The 23089-nt window shown below is 56.6% G+C and overlaps 2 protein-coding genes across 5 annotated transcripts in view; both read right to left on the reverse strand.

Annotated features, from left to right (window-relative positions):
* Nucleotides 1–98: 98 nt before the first annotated feature.
* CLIC3 (CLIC family member 3) lies at nt 99–9265 on the reverse strand. Its single transcript, XM_090022756.1, has 6 exons — nt 9179–9265; nt 3984–4093; nt 3465–3590; nt 2986–3092; nt 2223–2398; nt 99–1865 (listed from the first exon to the last, which is right to left on the reverse strand). Exons 1-6 carry the CDS (start codon nt 9212–9214, stop codon nt 1596–1598), a joined length of 825 nt encoding a protein of 274 aa, XP_089878882.1. The 5' UTR covers nt 9215–9265; the 3' UTR covers nt 99–1595.
* Nucleotides 9266–13472: 4207 nt separating this feature from the next.
* ABCA2 (ATP binding cassette subfamily A member 2) overlaps nt 13473–23089 on the reverse strand; it is an 86743-nt gene continuing 77126 nt past the window's right edge. For all 4 annotated transcript variants that reach the window (XM_090022776.1, XM_090022774.1, XM_090022775.1 and 1 more), the window contains exons 42-49: nt 22824–22965; nt 22462–22596; nt 21876–21979; nt 21453–21545; nt 20663–20765; nt 19479–19616; nt 19153–19359; nt 13473–18441 (exon numbers count right to left, since the gene is read on the reverse strand). In XM_090022776.1, coding sequence (XP_089878902.1) covers nt 18406–18441; nt 19153–19359; nt 19479–19616; nt 20663–20765; nt 21453–21545; nt 21876–21979; nt 22462–22596; nt 22824–22965 — 958 coding nt within the window. In that variant the 3' untranslated portion in view covers nt 13473–18405. The remainder of the gene's footprint in view (nt 18442–19152; nt 19360–19478; nt 19617–20662; nt 20766–21452; nt 21546–21875; nt 21980–22461; nt 22597–22823; nt 22966–23089) is intronic.

Consider the following 23089-nt stretch of genomic DNA (forward strand, 5'->3'; position numbering starts at 1 on the left):
GAATTTGACTTTGAATGAATTACATTTTAATGACATTTTTATCTGGCTATTTTAATTACCCAACCTGTGTCCATAACTTATTTTAAATAAACTAGTGACTTTTTGCTTTGTGTGCTAATAGCCTGGTCTTACTGCATTTGGCTCTTTTGGTCACTTGGTGATGGACCTTGCGGGAAGCAAGATCATCTGTAACTACAGGGCTATAGTTGTGGACAGGGAGAGCTGCAACCCCCCTCTCCCAGGGCTCCCATGTCAGCTGTGCCCTGTGTAGCCCACATGTGGTCAAGAAACTTCCCCTCCCTGGAGAAGGTCAGTTATTGTTCAACACCACGATGTGCTGTGCTTTGCTTTTCTTTCCTCTTTATTGACTCTTAAAAGCTCTAGGACAGTAGACAAATCCGATCTGCTAGAGACAAATGTGGTGAGGTTTGGGACAAAGTAGGGATGAGGCTTGTTGCTACTGGACCGGGTGGCAGAGAGCCTGGGGGTAGCTGGGCAATGAGCCTCTCAACCCTGATACCTCAGCAGAGGGCTGCGAGCCAGCTTCCAGCACCTGTGACTTTGAACACCAGGGGTGGCACACTGTACTGTACAACTGGTTTTTTTTCCCTCTCACAACCTCCCTGTCCCTGGCTCTTTTTAAAGGCCACTGTGATGCTAGTACAGGGCTCAGTTAGGGCTGGGCTAGCCTTTGGCAGGAACCCACCTCCTTCCATGGACGGGCATTAGTGTAGATTTACCCCCTTGCCAAGTGCTGGTCTTGCTGCAGGTGTTGCTTCTAGGAAGGCTTCTTGGCTCCTGAAGATCTGTGGGACTCACCACTCTTGAGACCCTATTTGTTGCAGGAAACGCGCCTCTTGCTGACAACAGGTGCAGAGTGGCCTGGGATGGAAACTACAGCTCCCAGCATAGTGAGGGCTGCCCTTTTAGCACAGGGAAGAGCCTTAGTGGGCAGGTTCATGCAGCTTTCTCCAGCCTTGCTGGTCTCCTCTGCCACCTGCCTTCCCTCCATGCCAGCTGGGATGCACTGCCCAGGCCCCAGGGGAGCTCCCGGCTGCCAGAAGTCTTCTCTGCAGCCTGTTCTGCTCCATTCCAGCTCTGAGGCATCTGTTATCACCGTGTCCTTAGCAGGCAGGTTATGGAGAGGGTTGGTCTTGAGAAGGTAGCCATGCCTCCTGATTGTACATAGAGTACTTCTACCTCCAAGTCTTGATGGGGCTGGAGAAGCAGGGGGCTGGAGTAAGAGGCCTTGAGGGAGCACGTCAGACAAGATGGAAGGATATTAGCTGAAGAGGCTTCCCAGAAGATCCTCTCTTAGGGAGGGCTTCAGGGTGCATGGGGCAGGCTGGAGGGAGAAGAGGTGACGGCCACCAAAGAGCAGCCTCCTGCTGGGCTAAAGCCCTTCCTAAATCAGGTAGGACTGCTGGCATTGCCCTGAAGTAACCCAGGCCCAGCTTGCCCCAGTCCAGGAGCAGTGCTGGGCCATGGCTGTTCAGGGCACAAGCCTGGAGCAGCTCTTGCTCCCTCCACCGCTGTTTGGTGCTTGTGGATAACACACAGGCTTATTTCACAGCACAGCCCCATCAGGTCCATCTCTACACCCTTCCCCCAGCCCCACCTCCTGCTCTGGGGCTTTGGCACTGGCTGTTCATGGAGGGGGACAGGGGAGCCATCGGTGAACGTGGAGATGGTAGCGGCCTCTGCTCGCTGGAGGACCGATCCACAGAACTATAGGCCTGCACGATCTCCTCACTGTTGGGGCAGGTGTACTTGAATTCCTTGACTTCTTGGGCATTGTTCAGATACTGCCAGATGCCTTGCAGGTCCTTGGGGATCCCAAATTGCCGGTAGTGCTCGCAAACAACCTGCGGGGAGAAGCAGCAGTGTTTCTTATCCTCTACACTCAGACTGTTTCCCCCCGCTACCTCACCCAGGGCAGCCCGCTGCTTTCTCAGCAAAGCCTCCTGGATTGCAGGCCCCAGCTGGAGTGCACTGTGCTCGTCTGCAACTCGGAGAGCTGTGTGGAGCTGAGGGCTTTGTCTGGGATCTGCGCCCATGGAAAAAATCCCATCTCCTGCTGCTGTTCTGTCCTTGGGATGTAGGGAGTTGCCCCAGCCAAACACCAGCTTGTGTAGGGCTCAATGTGGCAGCAGTGACCAGCCATGGGAGGGCTCCCAGGGTGGAGCAGGGTGAGGGGTTGCTTCAGGGGATCCTGCACTCACGTGGACGATGTTGAGCTTGGGCAGCAGGCTGCAGTCAGCTAGTGTGAGCTGGTCCCCGTCCAGGAAACGCCTGCGGGACACGGTGAGGCGGGGGTCCTGGGTGAGCTCGTACTCCAGGGGCGTGCGCAGGTACGTGTCCAGCTTCCACAGGGCCTTCAGCAGACCACTCTGCAGGGCTAGGGCGTGGGGAGCAGAGCAATCAGCACAAGGCCCACAGAGTCCTGCAAGGGCTGGCATGGTGTTGCTATCTGCTGGCCAGCCCCTATTAGCCCCTGCCCCATGCAAGGATGAGCCACCTTCCTCTGCTGGTGAAAGCTGCCCTGCCAGCTCCAGGGTCAGTCCCAACCACCCCCAGGCCAGGGTGGCTCAGGGCACAGGACCATGCCCCTGTGCCATAGCTCACTCCAGGGCTTCAGCTGCTCCTTCCTTGCAGGCAGAGTTGGGGGTGCCCGAGTTGGGGTGAGAGCTCCCCACCTGCCCTGCAGTGAGCCCCTTCCAGCAGAGCGGAGACCTCTGGCAGAGGAAGGGGAGCCAGTGCCAGTGGTGACTCATGAGAAGGGCCAGGCAAGGTCTGACTCAGCAGTGGGGAGGCCTGGGAGGGGTTTTAGGCTGATAAAGCTGAGGAGAGCAGCAGCAAGCCTGCGTGGGGCAGAGGGAGGCGCGTGGGGCTGGCAGCATGGTGCCAAGGAAGGCAGCAGGGCCCTGCCCCATGTGGCTGCTTGTGGATGCCCTCCTGTCCATCCCTGGCATGACAAGCCCTCACCTTCATCCTGGGCAGGCAGTGGGTTCTTGATGTATGCAGAGAACTTGTGGAAAACGTCGTTGCCTGCCGTGAAGGACTCCTTGTACCGTGGAACCAGGCTTGGGTACCTGCAAGAGGCCGAAGGAGGGAGGCTGTGAGCTGGGGCAGAGCTGTGGGCCTGGGTTAGGGCAAGCCCGAGAAGCCACATGGACTCGGAGTCCACTGCTGTGCCCCAAAGTCTCCCCTCTCCTCCTTTCTCTCCTCCCATGTCCTTGTGCCTGTCTTGTCCTCTCTTACCCCATTTCATCCCACCCCATCACAGTCCAACTCTTGCCTTCCCACCCTGCTCCACCCTGCTTCCCCCTCCCACCAGCCCTGAAGGAACCATCATGTTCCCCATCCCTGCCCCCAGCACAGCGTCCCCCCACCCCTAGGGACTGATCTTTGTTGCCCTGATTGTGTGGGGATGACAGTGCCCAAGGGAAGGGCTGGCCACTCACTTTGGGGGCCTCAGTGTCTCCTCCAGGAACTCCTCAATCTTGATGGTGTCGGTTTTGGGCTCCCCATCATACAGCAGCACGGGCAGCTGGGACCCTGGAGCAAAAGCCTTCAGCACATCCAGGGATCTGCAGGGAGAGGGGCTCACAGTGACCCTGGGGCAGAGGCCAGCAGGTGCTGCCATGCACCTGGCTGCAGATGCAAGCCAGGCAGCGGCCGTGTGCCAGCCTGCTGTCCTCTGCCAGCAAGTGCCCTGCTGTGCTGCCCTGAACAGCCAGAACTCGTTGCCTGCCCCATCACACTGCAGAGCAGGAGGTGAGCTAGCATGGTCAAGGGGAAGAGGCAGCTTGGGCTTTTCCAGTCTGTCCAGTCTCCTTTCCTGGTTCTGGGTGAGAGTCACCTGGGGGGACACACAGGTGAAGGGAGAGGCAGGGGTCTCCATGGAAGTGGGTGGGTCTCCTAGGGGGGAGAGGGGTGTGGGCAACTTGCAGTGGCTTTCCTGGCCCAGCCTTTCTGCTCACCTTTTCACATCCACGGTGGTCAGAGTGAAGGGCACACCCTTGAGCAGCAGGACCATGAAGAGGCGCTGGCAGAAGGGGCAGTGCCCAATGCTCTCGCCATCATCGCTGGCCTGTGGAGACACATAGCACCCTTGTGCCAGGGGCAACGTCTGCAGCCTTCCTCCCCCACTCCCTCCTACACCCTGGGAAGTCTCCTCCCTCCTACACGCAGGGCTGGGGGGTTTCTGAAGGGTCCGATCCTGTGCAGGCTGGCTTTCACGCTGAACCCTTCCATGCCTGTTTCCTCCATCCGTACAATGCAGGGAGACTGTGATCAGAGACAAGTCAGAGCCATAAGCCCTGGCTGCCTGGACACTGTGACCAAGGGATCAACTGTACCAGCTGGGGTAAGAATCAGCTTTGCAAAAGCAAAAGTAGTTTCCTTCAGATAATCCTATGGCTTGTACAGTGACAGACCATGGGCAAAGGAAGCTGGTGCCAAGGAAGGCGGTGTCTTTGTTGGTGTTGCAGAGAAAAGACAGTGACGGACTCACAGGGAAACAAAGAGCAATGCTATCAGGCTGCACTTCCCACCCTGCACTTCGGGCTCAGGCAGGGACACTCTGCATAGCTCACATGGGTGTTGGCCAAGCAGGGTCTGGTTTTATCCAGGCCTGTGCTGGCTAGTACACAGCCTCTGATGCATGGTACTGAAACTACATGCTAGGTGGGGCTGCTGGATCATGAATGATCATCAGGGCCAACCTCCAGTCTCAGCTACACTGGGGTAAATCTGGAGGGACCCTCTCATCCCCTTCACTGGGACCTCTGCAGACAGACCGTGCTTTACCACTAGAAAAATGCCAGTTTGGTGAAACAGCCAACATCACAACAAGCTGCTGTGCCATCCTTGGCTAACCTGAGTCCTGCAGCTGTTCCTCATGTGGCTTCTTCCTACCGGAGGACTGAGTAGAGAGATCAAAAGTCATTGCCCCCAAGCCCCAGCTTGGTGTGTTTGTTAGCCAGGTTGACTGCTGTACTGTGGACACTCCCATCACCTGCTTTGACCCCCATGCCCAGCAGTCACCAGGCTGTGCCCTCCTCCTTTCAGTGACTAGCAAGCACGTGGGTTATGCACAACCCTGTGACATTACTGGAGACAGAAGGGAAAAACAAGTCTTCCCTGCTCAGCATCATGAGGCCTTACTGGGTTCCTTGGTGAGGTGTTTCAGCACAGGAACCATTGCCTTCTGCCAGCCTGCCCCATCCCCTGGCAGGGTGGTTGTTATAGTGTCCATGTACCTGAAGGCTGTTTCTGTAAGTTCAGTGCACAAGATTTTGCAAGAGGCTCAGCAGTTACTCCAGATGGCAGATGGCCACGGATGCTCTGCTTGCCCCTTCCAGAGCCTGGCAGAATTGAGGGCTGCCAGGAGACTGAACCACTAATCCCCTAGTCTGGTTAGCTGGAAGTGCTAGAGCTTCACATAGTCTCTGGTGCAGGGAAGACCCTGGCATGAGCTCCAGCCCCTGGCACAGAGGCCTGAGGCAGAGTCCTTGCTGGGCAGGGAGTTTTGTAATGAAGATTATTCTAACATTACATGCCCTTCCCTTTTGTTCCAGGGCGGATGCCGCAGTCTGGTTACACCTAGACTGTTCTGGCAGGTGAGTCAGACACTGGACAACACAGCTACACCCAGGTTGGAGCATGACACAAGGCCTGCATTGCACAGGCTGCATATTCCCAGAGAGACAGAAACTCAAGGGGGAAAGCAATGGCTAAGCCGGGGGTGTCCAACATACAGCCAGCCCACAGGCTGCATCTGGCCTGCAGAGGAAGTCATCTGACTTGCAGGGCTTCTCTCTGGCAGACAACTCACCTCCCATGGGGCTTCTTGCTGTGGCTCTCAGAGCTGCTGTGCCAGTGTGATCAGCCCCCAGGGGATTAATGGCTTTCTCCCTCCCCACCCCCCGCTCCAAATCCACAGCTATATTTCTGGTTTTTGATTCTCATTTGGCACCCAAATTGGTGACAGGGCTGCAAGGGTGTTAACAGCAGCTGTGGCAGCTTGGATCCAGCCTGCATAACTCACTGGAGTGCTTATCTTGCTGGGATCCTATGACCCCAGCTGACTTCCTGCCCTTTGGGCAGGGGGCTGGACTCGATGATCTCCCGAGGTCCCTTCCAGCCCTAATGTCTATGAAATCTATGAAACCCCTGGTCTAGGTTACAGAGTACAACAGCTGGGTACAAGTAAGCCACAATTTCCATTGCTTTCAGTGGACTTGGGCGCTTTATTATTAGTCTCTGTTTTTAGGGTGGGGACGACTGAGAGCCAAGGGTAAAGGGACCTGCCAAAGGCCCTGCCTAAGGCCGGTCAGAAAGGCAGTAGCAGAGCCAGGAACACACCCCAGCACTCCTGACCTCCAGCCTGGGTGATGAACACAACACCCAATAATGCCGCCACCTCTTGCAAACAGTGCCACTGGACCCACCTCACCGAACAGCACAGCTACCACGCCAAGATGGGCTTATGCACGGGCCCAGGGTGTCCTGCCACCAAACACTTCTCCTGCAGTTTCAGTGGCTGCAGGAGTCTTTTCTGCTTCCTGCCCTAAATTATCACACAACCTGCCCATGCGCACGGATGGACTCTTGGCCTGCAAAGCACCTCAAGGGGCATCTATTTCCACCCCGCTGCTGTGATGCAGGATGCACTGTTCCTAAACCAGCCCAGCCAGCTGCCAGGCCTGCCTGTTCTCCAACTACCCCCACCACCGCTAGCAAAGGGGATCCCACAGTTTCCCTGGGCGCCTTGTACCCTTGTCTGACAGCTCCGAAGGTTTTCCTGAGATCTAATCTCAATTTCTTGCCTGCTGTTTCCTGCCCTGCCCTTGGCAGCTGATGGGAGAGCTGGCTGTTCCCCCTCCTCAAATATTTGAAAGGCTGCTATCAAAAAAGCTGCTATCACTTTTTCTTTAAGCTAAACAGACTTGGTTCCCTCAACCGCTCCTTGCAGAGTTTGCGTTCTAGCCCCTTTATCAGCTGTGTCAGCTGCCTCTGGGCCCCCTCCATTTTCTCAACGTCCTTCCTAACAGAGCCCGGCAGCACGAGGCCTAACCAGGGCTGAGCAGAGTGGTGCTGTCACCCCAGGCCTCACATACAGCACTCCTGCTTAAGCAGCCCAAGACTGCGTTTGCTGCTCTTGCTATAGCATCACAGTGCCGACTCCTGTTAAGCCAGTGATCCAGCAAAGTCCCCAGGTCCTCCTCAGCACTGCTACTGCTCTGTCAGGTATCTCCCCACCTGTTTCTGTGCATTCAGTTTATTCCCCTGGAGAAAGCACCTTGCTTTTGGCTTGGTTGTATGCCATTGCACTGTCTCTAGCTCAGGTCCCCAGTGTATGCAGACCCTTTCCAACTCTAATTCCATCGTCCAACATATTGGTAGGGACTGGAGGAAGGAGGACACAGCAGCACCATGACAATCTTCCTCCCCACCACCCTGGGACTACTCTGCTCTGCTCCCAGCTTGCTTGGGCTGGAGGAGCCTGGCTCCCCTGTGCACGGTTAAGGGCACATACAATGTTTACAGAGGCCCAATAGAATAAAGGCTTCCCAGCAGCTAAGAGACCCGGGTTGCCTCCCAGTGGGTCTGACTGCTGGGACAGCTGCCCGTGGGCACTACAGCCCTTACTCAGAGCCACACTGTGCTTACATGCAGGACGCCTGGAGCCAGCTGCAGCTATCGCTGGGGGCACCAGCATCTTCCCAGATGGAACAAGTCATGAAACTTGCACTAATGCGCCCTTCTAGGCATAGGGAAGCCCAGGCTCAGTGGGGTCATATGGGAACCAAACCCCAGAGGTCAAAGGTAAGTATGGGCATCTCTGCTCAGTAACCAGGATACCAGGACCAGGCCTGGCAAGGATGTGGGAGGAGAATGACCCTCAAGGTAAAAGCTGCTTATCACTGACCATAGCCCTGCTAAAGTGATGCCAATCTCTGGCCACTGTGTGTCCAGGAGCAAGGAACCAGGCTGGCTTTCTCAACACCAATTGACAGAGAAATCCCAGTGGGGGGAACAGACCGAGAGCATGGCCCCACAATCGGTCAGGCCCTGCAAGAGCTGGCAAGGGGGTCGGCACTGGTGAAATGCCCAAAGAACCTGGTGCCTGCTGCTGCCCAGCTGGTTTCTGCCAACCAGGCAGAGGTCCAGCCCCTGCTCAGGGAAGTGAGGCTGGCAGGCACTGGAGCTGGGGAGACTTGGTTGGGACTGGGTGCTCCATTTCCCTGAGCCTTTCTCTGCACAGGAGGCAGTTTTGCTGGCTCATTTATGAGAAGCCCTGAGGTGGCCAAAACCTTATAGGTATCAAAAGGTCCTGTGCAGCTCAGTGCCCCCCCCACATACCTGGCAAAAGTGCTCATGGCCCAGCCAGACAGCTGCTCTGTGGGGGTGTACTGGGCTGGGGGTTGGAGGCTCCTTGCCTGCACCCAGGGAGGGAGGAGTGGGGGAGCAGAGCCTTATGTGATGAAGAGGAGCAGAGTGGAAGGTCCTGGCTGTGATGGGCACCAGCAAGCAGCTGTTAGCTTCACTAGGGACAGTGTTAAATGCCCCAGGAAGCTCCCTGTCAGCAGCCAGGGTAAGCAGAGAGCAAACATGGCAAAACCCTCCAGTACTACCGAGCAGTTATCAGCTGAGGAGACCCTCATGGCTACAAACACCCACCACATGGCCCCCTCCACTGCAGCAGGCAGGTCTCTGCATCAGAAACCCACCGTCCTCTGACCACAGGCAGAGGGCGAGAGGCAGGAACATGTGCAGCCTTTTCAGCCTCTGCGCCTTCAGCTAAGTCGCTCTGGGCAGCGTTAGCCAGAGCCTCCTGGAGCCAAGCCCTTGGGAGGGAGACACATGCAGGAGATTGCCAGGTCTGTCAGGGCAGTGAGGCAAGGGGGACAAGTGGGGGGCTGCAGGTAGGATTGAGGGCTCCAGCTGAACTATCTCTGGCAGCCCAGCACAACCTCGGGGGTCACTCGTCTAGAGACGGACTCCCCACCAGACCCAGCCCAAAGACAGCTCCCAGCCCCCATCAGCTTGGGAGTGTTAACGAGCAGAGCTCTGTGAGCTGTGACACGCTGCGTACACCTACAGCTGGGGTTTCCTGGTGAGCCCCCCGCCGCATGCCCGACCCCCTACCTGGCCGAGGGGCAGCCCCTACCTTGATGAACAGCTGGAGCTTGGAGCTCTCGGCCATCCTGATCCTCGCTTGGCAGGGGCGTGCGCTGCTCTGAGCACACTGCGCCAGCTGCCCCGTAAAGCTCGTCTCTCACTGCCCCGCCCTGGCGGGAGCTCCACCAAGCACATTCCTCTCCAGGGTGCAGGCAGGTCCTGGAGCCAGCTGTGCAGTGCAGCTGTGGGCCTCCTCCTGCTCCACAGAGCTATGCCCAAGACGACCATCAGGATGGAGCTGCCAGGAACAGCAGCCTGATGGATGGCAGTGTAATGCTGGCACTGTGTGGGAGCTGTCAAGAAGCGGAGCTGCTGCTCCTCACATGGCCCAGCTGGCCTCTGGATTGTATATTCCATAGTCCACAAAGGCTTCGTGGACATGCTGGCTAAAAGCAACAAATAAAAAGGCCAAGATGCAGGAGAAGGGAAGTGGCTCCTGCTGACATGCTCCATCACAATGTCTGCACCTCTGGTCTGGGGAGGGCATGATGCCTGGCACGGACAGCTGCACTTAAGAGCACAGAGGGACTGGCTCTACTCTACTCATGCACCGCTTGGGGCTGGGACAGCAGGGGGGTGTGGGTGAGGATGGAAGGGCACCAACTGTGCTACATGAGGGGGCAGAGCAGGGGGCGGCAGGTGGGAGTTGTGGGCCCCAGCTATGCAGACCCTGGTGCCCCAGGATTACCAATGCAGGGGGATCGCTGGGGTAATTTAGGAAACTGCCTTCCTATCTGTTTGGGGTTCACAGGGGATGACATCTCCAGTACATCTGCCCACCACACATGAGAGCGCAAGACTTAGAGAAGAGCCATGGCTGGCTTGGCCTTAAAGCATGACCATGATGACAACTTTGCTTGCTGCACCTGATGAAGTAACTTCAGCTCATGAATGCGTATGGTATATAATATATACACACACACCTACTTGAGTTAGTCTATATTATAGGCTCTATAAGGTACAAAACTACCCTGCCCTCTACTTGGCTTCAGACTAACATGGCTAAGTACATCCCTCATGACAACTAAGTCAATCACCCCACATGCTCTCGCTCACACAGTCCTTGATAGCAGCCTGACCTGCTCGTTCCCAAGGCCACCATCTGCCAGCTCAGACCCTGCCTTCCCAGGCACATCAACAGGATGATCCCAGGGTACCAAACTCCTCCTGCACTGGTCAGGCTGGCTGAGCTGCCCACGCACTGGGAAGGGTGCAGATTTCTGGGAACGGATCCTGCTGGGTGGCTGTCATGTGGAGATAAGCAGGGCTTTTTAATTACAGGCACTCTCTTACTCTGTCCCAGCATGGTACAAGCACCATATAACCTACCACCTTACACTCCTGTCTCCATCCTGCAAGGGTAGTGGGTGGACTGTCACAGCAACACCTGGTTGCATCACATGCTGCAACTACTTAAGAATTGCACAGAGAGAAGAAGAACAGATCTTGTTCCCAGAAGCCTGGCTTGGTGCCTGGAACTAGAGGAGACTCCTCATAAATTGTATGGGGCCTAAGACACACAGGGCACAGCTACACAAGACATGCCAATTAGGGCTGTGTAAAATTTCACTGGGTGTTTTGTTTTGAAGCTTGAAACAGCAAAATCAAAATGAAACAAAAAGGGGGCACTCAAAATGTTTCAAAATGTTTCGAGTTTCAAATCCAGGCATACTGGCTTCAGCGCTGGTCCCAGGCAGCAGCGGCAGCCTCCTCTCATCTGTGGCACAGATCTGGGGGCTTGCACACTCAGGAGGAGTCCAGTACAGCCTGACAGCCCTCCTGGGGGTGGGAGCCCCCAGATCTGTGCCCTGGATGAGAGGAGGCTGCCTCTGCCACTTGGGACCAGCGCTGGGTGCAGGCTATGCCCAGCATCAGTGAAAATTGCTGCCTCCTCTCATCTGATGTGCAGATCCAGGGGCTTGCACCCCTGGGAGGGGTCCAGCACAGCCTGGCAGCCCTCTCTGCCACCTGGGACCGACGCTGAGTGCAGGCTTCACCTAGCACCAGAGAAAATTCCTGGGACAGGCAGCAGCAGCAGCCTCCTCTCATCTGGTATGCAGATACAGGGGCTCGCACCCCTGGGAGGAGTCTGGCACAGCCCAGCAGCCCTCCCGGGGGTGTGGACCCCTGGATCTGCACCCCAGGTGAGAGGAGGCTGCCACGGCTGGCATGTGTCAGAATGTTTTGAAGAGTTTGAGGTGCAGTTTCTTAGAAACCTGTGCACCTATCCCCTTGAAACATGGCAGACTTTGTGCCCTCCAAAGGGGCTACCATCCCTGCAATTTTCATCCAAATCAGGCAAGACATGACAGAGTTTTAGGCATTTTCATGATTCCCCATTATAGCCTATGGGTAAAACACCAGAATGCGTCAGAACAGCAAAACAATTTCATCAAAGCAAAATGGGACAGTGCTTCGAAACTAAACAAAATGATGAAACGAAACACTGTCCCTCTGAAACAGCATAATGGATGTCAAAATAAAGCGATGGTGTTTTGCACAGGCCTAAGGTTAACGCATATTAGCCTAATTTAATGCACATTATAGGTGTGCATCTACACGTGCGCCCTTAATGCACATCAAAAATGGTGAAATTTGGCTCCCCCTATCCCCCTCTGTCCTCATGCCCCTTGCCAGCCCAGGGCTGGCACCTGGGGGAGCCTGGAGCTCCCCCTGAATGCTGTAGAGGGGCAGAGCAGGGCAGTAGCAGCTCTGCACTGAACTGCTCCCGCCAGATGCATGTGTGGACATGCTCCCAGGGAAAGCTTACTGAGTAGTATTTTACAGTGCAGAAAGCTTACAGCACATTAATAGCACATGTAGATGCACCCAGGGAGATCAAGTCACTGGGCCAAAGCTATACCCGGAGCAGAGTTCAGAACCCAGAAGTCCCTGGCTTTGTGCCTTGTGTTACCCTGAGCGCCAAGGGCAGAGAACAGTGTGGACTCCGCCCTGGTTCCCACGCAGCACTGCCACTTGGGATTGGGGATTTTAGCTAAAACTGTTAAGAGCGTGGGGCTCTGTAAAAAATAGTTGGAGACTTCCCAGCTGGCAGAGAAGCTCAGGGTTGAAGCACGTGGATCCATCATCAACAGATGTGCCCGAAGCCCTTTCATGATGCGCCCTACTCCAGTCTGGCAGGGCTGGCTCCCCACTGTCATAATCTCCCTCCAGCAGAACCCGCCATCCTTAACTGAACCCCTTGCTTCAGATGCCTGTTGGTAACGGGCCTCAGTCATACCGTGTTGACTTTCATACATTGCTTATTACAGTAGTAAATATTTTACAAGAACGTGTTGCCAGGTGGAGTCCAGTTACACCCGGCTTTGTAACTGCCTCTTGCCTGAGGTGCTGGTGGAAGAGGACTGTTGACACATGGCAGCCATGGGGTGATGGGCAGGCGGGCGTTTCACTGCTCGTGGGCTGGGCACTTTGCTGGTTCAGATCATGGAGACCTGGGAAGCTTGTGAGAGTGCACCTGAGCAGTGCTGCCAGATCTGAGACATGAAATCATCTTGAGGGCCCACTATAGCTCATCTTGCCCAAAGAAAATCATGGCATTGCCAAAAGCAGTCCTTTATCTAGGATCACATGGTCACATAGAGCAAATATCTCGGTTCATTCACTGTCACCTCCTAGTACTTGACTATTGCCACTGAATTAAATTTAGGGGCAGGTCACTGTCCTCTGCTGTTCCCCATGTGCCTTCAGATATAGTCACATGTATGATGTGCCTCTGAACAAGCCCACGGGCTTGGGGGATGACCCAGCACCAGTATGAGGGCACAGAAGACAGCACAAATTGATTATCAGTTCACTTGCAAAGCAAGTGCTCCCAAGAACCTCCCCAAACCCTGTTAGGCTATAGCTGCAATCACTTCTTGTACAATGGTTAAGTGTATGGGATTAGTGTGCATCTGGCAACACTGCTCCTAAGCAATGTCAGCCTTTGCAGAGTCCTGACTTGCTGGGTGCCTAAGGACTTTTTCCAAATCCCCCCCTACTCAGGCTGGCCTGACCCAACCAGCTCAGGGGATAGTAGCACTTTTAAGCCATTACTCTACCTAGTCCCTGGCATGCCCAGCAGGAATGGGTGGGCAGGCAGGCCGTACGAACTCCCACCCTCCCAGCTTGGGAGGAAAGTCACGTAACCACTGCCCCAGAGACCTACGGCTGCCCTCATGCACCTCATGACCGGGGGGCATCTCCACTCTGCCCTTCCTGCCAGGCTCCTGCAGCCAGACAGACCCCTCCAGACATGACACAGACACACGGGCTGCTCTTACAGGTATTTCTTTTTTTTTTTTTTATTTAAAACAATCATAATTTTCACATTTTCTCGTTTGTTTTTTTGCTAGCAATATACAGGCTCTTCCACACTGTCCCCGTCCAGCGGCGCCTCCTGCCCCAGCGGTGCCATCCAGTCACAAACCAGTGCCTCTGGCAAGGTGCAGCACAGAGAAAGCAAGCAGACGAGCAAAGGCCTGGCAAGGGGGATGGACCTACCAAAGTCAGGAAGCAGGCCAAATAGCAGGACTTGGATGACTGGGACTAGACAGACAAGAGAGCAGCCTGCTGTACCTCTGGGATTACATGCTTTAGGCCCATGTGGTGGCACCAATGAGCCACCCGTGTCACAACTGCCAGGGCTGTCATGTGGGACTGACCCTGGGACCGCTGGGCCTAAAGAGGAGGTCTGGTTCTGCCGAAGCTAGAGGGCCGACTGTCAGTGCCTCTCACCTTTACCTGGTGCATAAAGCATGCTGAAGAGCCAGGCCACGTTAGCAAGGATTACACACAGGCTTCCCTCCTCTAGGGTCTCCATCACAGCCTTCTGGAGCATCTCCAGCCCAGCCCAGCACCCATCCTATTCACCAGCTGTTCTGCAGCTCTCCCTCACCCCCTTTGAGTACTACGGCTCTAATGAGTCTTCCTAAGCAGCGCTGGGTCCTTCCCTCCACTGCAGGGGACACGAGCTCAGGTGGGATGATGGCAGCAGACAAGGACAGCATTCAGGAAGAAGGGGATGCATGAGGGTGGCCAACATGCACAGGGCCTGGGTACCACCCATGGGGACAGCTTCGCCCAGGCCGAGCAGAGGGCCGAGGGGAGACTGCGTGCCAGGCTGATCCCAGGAAGGAACCTGGGCTGCAGCAGGACCTGCACTGGGAGCCCCGGAGGCTCTGTGGAGCCGAGGTTGGAGATGAGGCCTCGGTCCCAGGAACTGCACACACAAACAGCTCGTCTAACCCGGCCGGTTTGTAAGTCACCTTTGCTAAACTAGTGCCCCTTAGTGCAGGCCCTTACATGGCAACAGACCAGATGCAGCACCACCTTCCCCCACAAATGCCCCTCATGCCAACTGAAGACAACACACACTGGGAAGGCACAAGCGTAACCTCGGGGGGAGCTCGCCGACGGTAATGCTCATGTCTGACCCTCTCAGGTTCCAGACACGAGTCCGAGCCCATTCCTATGCCCTTTAACGGAGCATTTAACTTGCCTGTCTTGGGTTCACACAGTTGGTCACTGAAACAGGAACCCGACAGCTGTCATAGCCAGGAACCTGCCTCCCCTGCCATGCAACTGGCATTGGATTCCCTCACCTTTTGGGACAGGAGGAGCTGGAAGATGAGGGCTAACCAGCCAGCAGCCACCTGGCTACCCCTGGTGCCGACTCCCACAGCAGCTACAAGCGTCAGTGATTTTATCGTTGCCTTCCGGCTCCTATGGGGAGACAACACCGGTGGACTGAGAGCAGGATCAGGCCCCAAGCTAGGCACGGCAAGGACAAAGTTCTTGCTGAGCTGGGGAGGGAGGGGATAGACAGGGGGATTTCTCAAGTGGTTTTGAAGGGTCAGTGGGAGGAATCTGAAGACTGGAGAGCTGAAGCCTGTTTGTGGGTGAAGGGGCAGCCTGGGGACGGGCAGAGGGAGCTGGGAGGTGACACACAAAGAAGAACATGGGAGATAGGCGATGCAGTTTGGCACAGGTACATGGGCTGCGGGTGCTGCAGGGACCCCAGCTAACACTCCAGTCTGTGCTGCATTTTAGCAGACCTGAAGCTGCTTTGACATTAGTGGGGAAACTAGTTCTTAAAATCATTGGCATACAGAGCCAATGCTGAAGCCTTGCCTTTCCAGGATGCCATGCATTTAGACCCTTAGACAAAGGGAGGGAGCCCGCCAGCCTGCCAAAAACTTCAAAAATATAAGCTCTGAAAAATAGATATGTACATCTCCCCTGGTGAAAATACTGCAGGAGGGAATCACAACCCTGTCATTGGCATGGCATCGAGGCTGGCCAGTTTCCTGCTACTGCAGATGCAGCCTGGGCTGGTTTGTGGCACACACCAGGACCAGGGGCCTGTCTAGCTCTGCTGAGCCCTGTTGCCTAATCTCCCCTGCTATCAACCCTCCACCCTGTGCCCAAGGCACAGCCCCTGAAAACTGCTTTCTCCACTCAGCCTCACTCCTGAATGGTCTGAAAAAGAGCTGCCCTCAGATTTATCAGCAAACCTCCCCCCTCCCCCCCAAATTTGGGGCCTCCTGGAAGCAGATAGGTGGGGCAGGGGCTGGGAAGATGTCCTGCAGGGGGTGAGTGAAGGGGAAGGACAGTGCCTGCATCCCATAGGATCCAGAGTTGTGCGTGTGGATGCAGAAAGACAAGCACAGGGTATGCGGGGCCAGCTAAGTGCACCCTGGCAGCTTCCCACTAAAGGATGCGTGAGGGGGACGCAGTGCCAAAGAGCACTGGACAAAGAAAAAAAAAAAAAGGGGGCATCCCTCCTTGCTGACTGACAGGCAGCCTAGTCAGGCCCAGTGCGGGGCAGGCAGGGGAAGGTGCTTTGCAAGCAGCACCTGCCACATGTGGAGGAAAATAAATTAAACAGAGATGCTGAGACACACCCAGGAGCGGCACCGGCAGTCCCAGGCATGGGGCTTCTCCCCACAGCCCGTTCAGCCCCAAACCGGCTTCCACAACCGATGAAGCTTCTGCCCATGTGAAGCACTGTCCTGCCAGAGCACAGGTCACAAGGCAGAGGCCAAGGGGTCAGGAATGGGCTGCCAAGGTAGAGAGCAACTGCATACATGGGGCAAAGCTAGGAGAGATGCCCCTGCCCCCTTTGGGTTAGGAGGCACTGGAGAGTGGGGGGTCCAGAAGAGCTAAGGTAGGACGAGCACAGTGCCCTTGCCCACCACAGGTCAGGCTGGCCACAGGGAACAGGAACAAGCCACTCGAGCCCCAGGGAAAAGGAAATTCTGCAGGGGGGAGCACTGACACCACAGCATCAGCCCTGGTGCACAAGTCTCCAGGAGTCAGTTAAAACCAAACCCATCCAGAGCCACAGGCTCCTTCACAGAAAGGAGGGACAAAACCAGCTGAGTTTGGAGGTGGGGGGAACAGGGAGGGCTGCCAGCGGCTGCTGTCAGGGAGAGGGGCTGGGAATGCTCTACAGTGGCACAGGTGAAACCTCAGCATCTCTTCACAAAACAGATTCCCAGTGAGCCTGACTGTACCCCCCCACTACACAATCCCCAGGACCCCAGCCGGGTTGGCCACGTGTGATATTATTGCAGAATTAATGCTAAGACAGAAAAGTGCTGGCCTAGGGCAGGGGCCCTGGCAGGCTGCCTCATCCCTGCAGCACCACTCCCAGCCCGAATGAGAAACAAAGTGAGTCACCGCTCAAAAACAGCTCTGGGGCCAGCCCTTCCCCTGCAGCAAGCAGCCAATTGGGCCAAGATCCAGATTCAGGCATCTGAAGGGGTGATTATAAAGACTGCCAGGTGAGATGCAAGAGGGGCGATGCCTCCAGCCAGGGGCCTAGTTAATGCTATGCCAGAACAGTGCCAGTATTGCCTGCAGACACCCCAAAGCACTTCCTACAGGAGCTGGGGGTGCAGGACATGAGAGGGAACAGCAGCAGAGGCAAGGCTGCTGGGAGCCAGGCACACAGCAAGAGGAATGAAGTGAGGGGCACGGGGTGCAGGTGATGCTCAAACAAGCCCAGCCCCAGAACCACAGCCAGGCTGGATAGGGGACAGCCAGCCCTGGAAGGAGTGGAAGGCCATCACAAGGGTTGAAGGGCTAGGAGAGGCACACACTGGGCCGAGGCTGAGGAAGCTGGGGAGACCCTGGTTAAACCTGTGCTGACACTGCTGGGTCATTGCTGGGGGTTTGCTTGGGACACAGGCCTGGACTCTGACACATGGGACTGCCCCAATAGCAAGTCTCTTCCTAGGTGAGGAGAGCGGCAGGGAGGACAGTCTTATAGCAAAAGCAGCTCCCCCTCCAGCCCCAGAATGACATCCCTGTCCCCCTCCCCACTCCTGCATTGCCAGCAGGGCACGAGGCCTGGAGGCTGCACGTAGATGAGGGAGGGTCCATGTTACAGGCACATCGTTTTACTGCACTTGGTTCTGGTTGGGCAGTACTCCCAGCACGTCCCAGCAATAAAGATAGTGAAGGGCAGGGAAGCGCCCATCTCCGCCAAGCAAGAAAAACCCTGTTGCCTCTTCCCCACTCCAGGCTGGGACTGCAGGGCGCCATCTCTCAAGCTCCGTCAGGTCCCACGTATTCAAAGGAAAAGCCACATCTGCCTGGCGCAGGAAGGAAGTAAAGCTCAGCTCCTTGAAGGCTCTGGGTGGTGCCTACAGGAGCAAGTCTTGGCATTGCTGCATCCAGCGGAGAATCTCATTTCATTAAAAAATAAAACCTCTTTCCCTTCCCCAAGGCTGTGCTGCCTGCTCCAGCCTGGGGGGGCGGGCAGCACTGGGTACTGTGCCCTCCCCATCCTCTGCGCCGGGGGTTTGGGACGGACAGAAAAGCCCTCTTGCAGGGCAGCAGAAGCCCCAGGCAACCTGTCCTCTTCTCTACCACAGGCAAAGTGGTCAAGGCAGTCCAGGGCAGGCGTGCACCTGGCTTGTGGGTCCAGCAGGCAGCTGGTGCAGGGGGACAAGCCACCCCCTGGTCCATCCAGGCCAACGCTCTGCCCTCTACCGGGGTTCCACAGCAGCCTCCGGCTCAGACTGGAGGATCCAGGCCACTACTGGCCCCGCCAATGGAGGTGGAGATGGCCGCCAGTCTTGCTAATGCTGGATGAGTGCTGCTCCGTAGAGGTCGGGGCAGGCAGGACTGGGGCAGGGGAGAGGGCGCAAGGGCAGAAGAGGGAGTTGGCGGCTCCAAAGCTGGGGAGTTCACTCCCACGATTCCTCAGCAGAGTGTGTCCGTGTTGAAGGAGAGCTGAGCCTGTGGGTGGAAGGGATAAATGGAGGCATGGAGCACAAAGTTTTTTGACACTGCGACTGTCCTGATCCCTGCCAAGTTTGCAATTCCCTGCCCCTCATAAGTCCAGGGGGAAGCCCTCACCCACTCCAACAGGGATGAGCCCCAGCTGCAGGTGTTCTCAGCTCCTGTAGCTGCAGCCAGTCCCTGGCACCACAGCCCCTGCTAGTGACCCAGGGGCTGTCCCCAGTTCCATGCTGCAAGGCACTTTGGCCAGCCGATGCAAGGGAGGTCAGCACTAGGGAACACACACCTTCCAGCTCCCTGGGAACCCAGGGGAAAAGATGGGGAACAGCTCCCCTCCTAACGTGGGGTCTCACTGGGAGAAAGGCAATCTCGGCATCCCAGGGCTAGTGCTTGGTGCCAGGGCCACCAGGGAAGTTAGGCAACTTCAGGGAGGCCCTGGCAGGTGCATAAGATGGGAGTGGGGCCCTGAGGCTGTTGAGGGGTTGCCCAGGAACATTAATACCAGGTCTTGGATTCCTCCTGTCTCTGCAGTGCAGGGTGTTGGCCATGGACTAGTACCCAAGACCCAAGCAAGTACCCACTGCCCTCTCCTGCAAATTCACCCAGGAGAGGGCAGTGCCCCAATGTACTGTTCCACCCTGGGCACAATGCCAGGCCAGGCCTCCTGACCAGGGGAGGGGGAAGCAAAGGCACTGAGATGCTCCTCACCCTCTCCTCCTCAAAGCTGATCAAGCCCTCGTCATCAGTCTCCAGGTCCTCAGGTTCCTCCACCACCAGGGCCCGCAGCTCAGTGGGGGCAGCACGTGGGCGCAGCAAGCTCAGGACACGCTCCAGGGGTGACTGGATGGAACAGTTGGGGCTGGTCTCCTGCTGCTCCAGGTTGTCGCTCTGCTTCTTGGCAAAATTCACAAACACCTGAGGAAGGAAGCAGAAGGTGCAGGTAGGCTCTGGCGGGGGCTTCTAGATGAGGCTTCTGAAGCCCTTGCAGCCCTGGCCAGGCTGGGCTTCCTGGCCCCAGCTTCCTTGGGACTCACATTATCAAGCGTGGTCTGGCTGACCGAGTAGTCCTCTATGCCCAGCACGTCCACCACCTGCTCCATCTTGCTAAAGACCTGGGCCAGTGAGATCTGCTCCGACTTGAGCTGGTACTGCACCTTGGTGTGGTGTCGCTCCTAGAGAGGCAAGACTGATGCTAGGGTTGCCCCCGAGGGGCAAGACAAGGCACTGCCCAGCCCCTCTGCTTGCTGCCCAACTTCCACATACCACAGGCCTATCTTCTGCACTTAGGCCACGTAAGAGGAGATGCCCCCAGGTCTGAGGTCCAGCATCACCCCTAAAGCTGCTGCGGGTAGTGGGAGAAATGCCCAAGAGAAGCACCCCAATGCTCAAGAACCTCTGGAAACCTCTATGCTCTCCCTATCCAGGGACTGGATGGCCAAGAGACCTGGGGCAGCACCTGGCACTCGGAACAGAGGGACACACCAGCCAAGCACTTTCAGGGATGTGGGCCTGACTCTGCGACTAGCTGATGAGTGCAGGGAAAAGGCTGGACTCCCTGCTCAGAGGTGAAGCAGGTTATAGGCACATGTCATGCCAGGGAAGAGGAAAATGTTAACTTATTTCTCCCTCCCCCTACCAAAAGCATCAGGGTTTAGCTAGGGCTGCTTAGAGGGACAGCCTGTGTGGGGATACAACATCCCGTCTCTGATGGTGCCCGATACAGACGCGCTCTCAAGTCTCTGAACTATCCAAGGCTCTAGTGGTCACAGCACAGGGCTGTGGGTCTGGGTCCTATTGCTATCTCTGCCACCAGCACACACTAAGATGGACCACCCTGCTCTCTGCAGCCCAGTGGTACAGCAAGGACAGTGCTCCCCACAGACCTCCTGGAAGCTGACCTCACTGAAGGGCTGTGAAATCCCCCAACAGAGGGGAAAGGGTCAGTCCTTGCTACAAGCTGCTGTCTCCACCCACATGTGAGCACTGAAGGCTTTTTAATGTTTCTCTTGGCAGGCAGCACCAAACATGCTCTTGGAGTCTGGGATGTGGTATTAGACCCAGCAGGCAAAAACCCCAGAGACTGCCTCCTGGGAGCCCAGGTAATGCCACCCCTACCAAGAGCCCCAGCCAGGGAAGCAGGGGAGCGATACACCACCCATTGCTGGACCCTGTCCCCCTGGGGTTGGTACAGGTGCTGGGCTGCAGGGGCCAGGCTCACCTTGAGGATGGCCTCTGGGAAGTTCCGGTTGAAGAACCGCACTACTTCCTTGATGTTGAGGCTGGACTTGGTCCGTACTGTGATCATGTAGCCATCTCCAAATCTGTGCAGGCACCAGGGACACAACATCAACCCACATCTGCCCACTGAGGCATGTAACCCTGCTCCCAGGAGAGGGGCATAGTGCTGTGCTGGGGCCCTCCATGAAGGCGTGCGAGCCCTGAGGAACCCTCCCTCCAGCCAGGCTGGCACTCCTCCACGACTGTCCATCTTTAGCCAGGCTGGTGCTGTGCTGGCCTGACCTCCCGCTGCTGGGAGCCAACAGGGTACCCACCTCAGTACTGACTTGAGTGCAAGAAATGGATGCTGGGGAGGGCTGCATGTGAGCCTTGGGACCACAGATACCGGTGCCACTGGGCTGCTAAAGGCAGGAAGTCTGGAACTCGGCCTGAGACAGCTCTGTTGAGAGCCCCCTCCTGCCAGCCCTGTGCCTAGGCCTTCCCTCAAACTCCCCTGTGTAGATGCCTTGCACCAGGAAGAGGGGACTTATTGCCCTGATTATGAGCCAGCCTGGGGTGGCCCTCACACCAAAAAAGTCCTTCCTGGCACTGACACTATGGAAGAACGGGCACTGTGGAAGCCATGCACCTTCCAGGAGAGATGGCAGGGAGCAACACCACCGCACACCATGGCAGCAATTCCTGCAGCCCCACCCAGGTGAAGGGTCTGTCCCGACAGTGCAGGTGCTGCTCCCCATTCCTGGACTCCTCCCTGGGGTAGAATCTCTTACCTGTTTTTCAGGTGCTGGATGCTGCCAAGACACTTGAGCCGCCCATTCACCATGATGGCCAGCCTGGTGCACAGCGCCTCGCACTCCTCCATGCTGAGGGAGGCAAGGCTGGGGGTGAGCAGGCCATGCGAATGAGGATGCAAGGCCCAGATGTGCTGCGTGCTGGGCATGGGAGGCTGTGATGTCCATGGGCACAAGCACGGCCTACACCAGGTCAGATGCTGAAGCCAAGGGGGTGACCACAGGGGCCACTGTGGCCGGGCCCCGGGCTGCCATTAGGGCAGCATTTTGGAGAGGTGAATGGGACTAGGGCCCAACAAATCACGACACCCCAGCTGGTAGCTCTCCCACTGGGGGGCTCCCATGCAGAGGTGGGGTGAGGGGGACATTACACCTCAAGGAGCTTCTTGGGTCTTGACCAACCTGTGGGATGTCAGCACAACTGAGCGGCCAGTTTTGATGATGTCCAAGATGAGGTTCCACAGGAAGCGACGTGCCTTGGGGTCCATGCCCGTTGTGGGCTCGTCCTGCCAGGTAGGAAACAAACCCCACATGAGCCAACTCCAACTTCCCCCAATCACTCAGCCACTTCACCTTGCCAGTGTCTTTCTGTCCTTCCTTCAGCAGCTGGTGCCCATGCTGGTCACTGCCCGCTTCCCTCGCAAGACCTTATGTGGTTGCAGACCTACCAGGCATGGAGGGGTGTGCCCTGCACATGAGGACCTGCTATCCCAGCTCACACCTGTACCAGATCCGGCTGTGGAGCCAAGGGAGTGACCACAGGGACCCCCTTCTCAAAGGGAGGGCTGGTTAGAGAGGATACCTATATCCCACTACTGGGTCTGTTTTACTGAAGGTAGCTGTGCCCCAGTATCAGCTCAGCCCAAGGTAAAGGCCTGTGTGGACATCCCTTATCTCAGCACCATGGACATTAGAGGCTGGCAGGAGCCAGGGCTGAGACATACAGGAACACAGTTGGGCCCAGGTCAAGGGCAGGCCATGCCCTCACCAGGAAGATAAAGGCGGGGTATCCAATCAGGGCGATGGCTGTGGACAGTTTCCTCTTGTTGCCTCCGCTGTAGGTGCTGGCCGGCTTGTCAGCGTATTTGGCGAGTTCCAGCTTCTTTAGCGCCCACTTCACCACCTGGAGGGGGGCAGAGCAGGAGGGGCTCAGGTGAGCAAGCCCTACACATGGGGCCAAGCATCCTCCGTCACTGCTGGAGAGGCAGCAGTGGAAGCAAATGGAGAACCAGCTACTGGGCATGGACCCCCTGGCTGAGAGCCACAGTCTGGTTTTGGTAACTGGAGGCAGCCACTGGAGGGAATAGGCAGAACCCTTCTGTGACGTGCCAGGGGTTCACTGAGGCTTACCCTCTCCTCATCCTTCCAGGGGATGCCACGCAGCCGGGTGTACAGCTCCAGGTGCTCCTGAGCCGTGAGCTCGTCGAAGAGGGCATCAAACTGGGGACAGTAGCCCAAGCTCTGCTGCACCTGGAGCAGCTCCTTCAGGATGCTGTGGGGAAAGGAAAGGTGGAGCTGGTGTGAGGCTGCTGCTGCAGATCATTTGGGTGTTTTGAGACAGGTCACTCCCTGCCCTGTGCCTCCACTTCCCCGCTTAAAAAGCACTAGACTGTCCC

This window comes from Crocodylus siamensis, chromosome 11 (assembly GCF_052110815.1).
Source record: "Crocodylus siamensis isolate JL-2025a chromosome 11, ASM5211081v1, whole genome shotgun sequence".
NCBI lineage: Eukaryota > Metazoa > Chordata > Crocodylia > Crocodylidae > Crocodylus > Crocodylus siamensis.

Coding starts and splice junctions, on each gene's coding strand:
- CLIC3 (XM_090022756.1), bottom strand. CDS start 9,214: ATGGCCGAGAGCTCCAAGCTCCAGCTGTTCATCAAG. Junction 3,591..3,983: donor ACCACCGTGGATGTGAAAAG/GTGAGCAGAAAG, acceptor CTCTCCCTGCAG/ATCCCTGGATGTGCTGAAGG. Junction 2,399..2,985: donor ACTGCCTGCCCAGGATGAAG/GTGAGGGCTTGT, acceptor CCCACGCCCTAG/CCCTGCAGAGTGGTCTGCTG.